Here is a 4,170-nt window from a genome sequence, read left to right on the forward strand (position 1 = left end):
TGAACCCTTATTTTTCTCACTGAAAACTTTTCTTTTTAAACTCTTTTGGCATGATGAATAAATATTTTTGTATTCCAATTCAATTTAAGGTAATATTAGCACTGCTTTTGCCATCCAAGCTGGTCCTATTGCAAGAGGATAGTGATGACCACAGCAGTGGTTAATATACCTTTTTTCTTTAAATAAGATTTGATTGAGGTGATCACCTAATCAGGGTCTCATTAAGTAAAATGAGGTGCGCTTGTGTTGGTATTCCAGAACAGACACTGGAATGAAATGGCTGCCATGCATAAAGATGCTGATTTAAGAAAAAAAAAATGAAGTGGTCTCTTAGTTTGTTTTTTTTTCCAGAGCTGTGTGTATATGTACAATATAATATATATTTTATATATGTACACATACACTCTTCAAAAGTTTTTGAAATCAGATGATGATTACAGGTTAAGGAAACTTTTAAATATTACAAATGGCATTGGGTGGCACGGTGGTGTAGTGGTTAGTGCTGTCGCCTCACAGCAAGAAGGTCCAGGTTCGAGCCCCGTGGCCGGCGAGGGCCTTTCTGTGTGGAGTTTGCATGTTCTCCCCGTGTCCATGTGGGTTTCCTCCGGGTGCTCCGGTTTCCCCCACAGTCCAAAGACATGCAGGTTAGGTTAACTGGTGACTCTAAATTGACCGTAGGTGTGAATGTGAGTGTGAATGGTTGTCTGTGTCTATGTGTCGGCCCTGTGATGACCTGGCGACTTGTCCAGGGTGTACCCCGCCTTTCGCCCGTAGTCAGCTGGGATAGGCTCCAGCTTGCCTGCGACCCTGTAGAACAGGATAAAGCGGCTAGAGATAATGAGATGAGATGAGACAAATGGCATCTTTAAAAAGAAACTGCTACTGTGTATGCAGTTTGGTATACATCCCATAAATATGTCACCCTTGTTGTGGCTTCAAGAGTTTATCGGTTGGATAAAATTTTATTGAACCACTTTATCTAATTTAAGGTCCCAATTTCATGACTGAATAGCTAGGTTGAGCAATGAAATTCCTGGCTGCAACACACACACACACACACAAGCTTGTTTCAGATGAAAAGACACAATAGAACGGGAGGAGAATGTTTTGGCACAAAGTCAGATTTAGGCCAATAAAAGCAGATTTATTTTGCTTGAAGCATTGCAGTTTAGTTCTCCCCAAGGAGGATGCATTACTCTCTTCCCTTTTTGCATCAGATTCAGATTTTAAGCACAGTAACAGATACTGAGCATGGCAATCAATATGTATTTAACATCTGTCCACCATTCAATATCCTTGAAGTGGATATGTAGTTAAAAGAATTTAAAAAATATATATATTTCAATCAATCAATCTTCTCTACATCCCTGAAATATTTAAATGATCTACTATAAACCTAACTAAATTCTAAAGAAAACTGAATACTAAAATAAGACAAACAGATTCTGTAAAACTTGTAACAATTCAAATAATTTCCTTGAAATTCTATAACAAACCCAGAGTGGAAAAAAAAAATTCTTAATCTAATCCTTCTAAATAAAACACAACTAATTAAACATGCCAAAACCAGCTAACTGTGTCCAGCTACTCCTCTCTGGTGGAAGCCAGCACTCCCTTCGTGCTATTCCTGCTGTGTGTTTGTGGTGGGTGTTTGGCAGGGTCGTTGGCCTCCCACAGCTTGTTGAACTCGTCCTCATAGGGTCGAACGAACTCCGGCTCCTCGGTCACGATCACATTCTCATTGTTGCTTTGCACCGCTGCCATGGTCCAGTTGAGGGAGCCGGTGATGAGCTTTCTGCCGTCCAACAGCGCAAATTTATGATGCATGTGCATGCTGATTCCCAACCCGTGCCTCACACAGATACCTGAAGATGGTAGGTGTTACAAGTAGAAGAGATGAGAATAAAACAGAGCTGCGTAATTTTTGTGCATCTCATAGATACCATGATCTACACTGCATGGCCATAAATTTGTGGATGCCTGACCATCACACCGATATGCAGTTCTTCTCCAAACTGTTCCCACAAAGTTGGAAACTCACAATTGTATAGAATGTCTTTGTATATTGGAGCGCAGGTGGCCAAGTGGTTAGAGCGCTTGACCGCTAAGCGAACGGTCCCTGGTTCGAGCCTCGGCTCGACGGGGATCTGGGGCTCGCTCCCTGTCCACCCAGCAGTGAATGGGGACCTGGTGGAAACACTGGGGAAGTTAAAGGCGGCGAGGAAAGGAACTGGCCACCCTACCTCACTATGCCAATGGCCCAGGACAAGTGCGCTCTCTAACAGGCACTCCCCCAATGTACGAATCGTATATGGGACCCCCCTTTGCCCTTGTATATTGTCGCTTTACAATTTCCCTTCACTGGATCTAAAAGGAGCAAACCTGTTCCAGCATGAGCACAAAAGTGAGCTCCATGGTTTGAGAAGGCTGGAGTGCAAGAACTCAAGTGTCCTGCACAGAACCCTGACCTCAACCCCACTGAACACTTTTAGGATGTATTGGAACATCGAGTGAACCCCAGGTCTCCTCACCCAACATCAGTACCTGACTCCACTAAAGCTCTTGTAGCTGATATGATCGTAAATCCCCAAAACCACACTTCAAAATCGAGTGGAAAATCTTCCCAGAAGAGTGGAGGTTCTGATATTAAAGCTACACAGGTGCTAAACTGGCAGTTTTCCTTTATTTGTTAGCTACACTTCCTTTGCAGTTTCAAACTTTGGATACTAAGCCTACTTTGGCTGATCAACTACATTTGAAGTAAGAAGAAAATTATAAATATTATATTTTGCAGAAGGGCGGCATGGTGGTGTAGTGGTTAGCACTGTTGCCTCACAGCAAGAAGGTCCAGGTTCGAGCCCCGTGGCCGGCGAGGGCCTTTCTGTGCGGAGTTTGTATGTTCTCCCCGTGTCCGCGTGGGTTTCCTCCGGGTGCTCCGGTTTCCCCCACAGTCCAAAGACATGCAGGTTAGGTTAACTGGTGACTCTAAATTTTTTTTTTTTAAAAGATTTTTTGGGGGCTTTTTTCACCTCTATTGGATAGGACAGCGCAGAGACAGGAAACGAGCAGGAGAGAGAGATGGGGAGGGATCGGGAAACGACCTCGGGTCAGAATCGAACCCGGGTCCCCGGATCCATGGCATGGCGCCCCATCCACCCGAGCCACGACGCCCCCTGGTGACTCTAAATTGACCGTAGGTGTGAATGTGAGTGTGAATGGTTGTCCGTGTCTATGTGTCAGCCCTGTGATGACCTGGTGACTTGTCCAGGGTGTACCCCGCCTTTCGCCCGTAGTCAGCTGGGATAGGCTCCAGCTTGCCTGCGACCCTGTAGAACAGGATAAAGCGGCTAGAGATAACGAGAGGAGATATTTTGCAGAAATAGTCTGTCTTATGACCTGTAACTGTCATAGTTTGTTTTGTTATTTTTTGTTTTCATTAAATAGCATGTCTGTAATGTCCAAGAATATGTTTGTGTTTAATTTGATATTTACGCTGGGTCATGTTGGGTCAGGCAACGTCAGGTGTTGCACACGGACATTATTAGGTGCCGTACCACTCGCCTAGGTGATGGACTTGACTATGCTACAAGCCGCGGGCTAGTTTGAAATGTGTGATGTTGTGTTTTAAGCTTCCCTCTTCAGTTATACGTAGCCAGCGAGGTATGTTTGTTTCTTTGTCTTGCTGTTTTTGATTTATATTGCGTTTTATCTGGGTTTATGATTTTTTCTATTGATTTTGCGTTGTGTTTGTACTGTCAGTTTGACGGTGGATGAAAGATGAATGAAGTGGATTTTATGGATTACGTTATTAAAAGATTGATCATCCATCAGTAACTAAAACTTGGCTCAAGCGTGATTCCTGGAGGGCGTGATATGACCATTACATTCTAACTGTAACTAATGCTACCCATTCATCACCGGTGAGTTAATAATTTATTATTTTGCACTGTAATGTGACTGCATCAGAAACCCAGAGGTGTTCACGGCTGTAATTACACCACCGCACAACTTCATCATGTTCTGTCTTATGCTGTGCTAATTATGATAGTAAGCCATATGATCATTCATCTCTTTACTACAATTATTCACTTTTATAATAACTTCCTATTTGGCCCCATTTAACTAAATCAGCCTACTTATAAAACCCATCCTAATGGTTTTAGTAGTGTG

At 43.1% G+C, this 4,170-nt stretch overlaps 1 protein-coding gene across 1 annotated transcript in view; it reads right to left on the reverse strand.

The window, feature by feature from the left end:
• Window positions 1–1,584: 1,584 nt before the first annotated feature.
• pld6 (phospholipase D family, member 6) overlaps window positions 1,585–4,170 on the reverse strand; it is a gene marked incomplete at its 5' end in the record, with an annotated part of 13,970 nt that continues 11,384 nt past the window's right edge. Inside the window, 1 exon segment of the mRNA XM_060898292.1 lies at window positions 1,585–1,865. Within this exon segment, the coding sequence (XP_060754275.1) occupies window positions 1,585–1,865 (281 nt within the window).

Source organism: Neoarius graeffei, chromosome 18 (assembly GCF_027579695.1).
Source record: "Neoarius graeffei isolate fNeoGra1 chromosome 18, fNeoGra1.pri, whole genome shotgun sequence".
Lineage (NCBI taxonomy): Eukaryota > Metazoa > Chordata > Actinopteri > Siluriformes > Ariidae > Neoarius > Neoarius graeffei.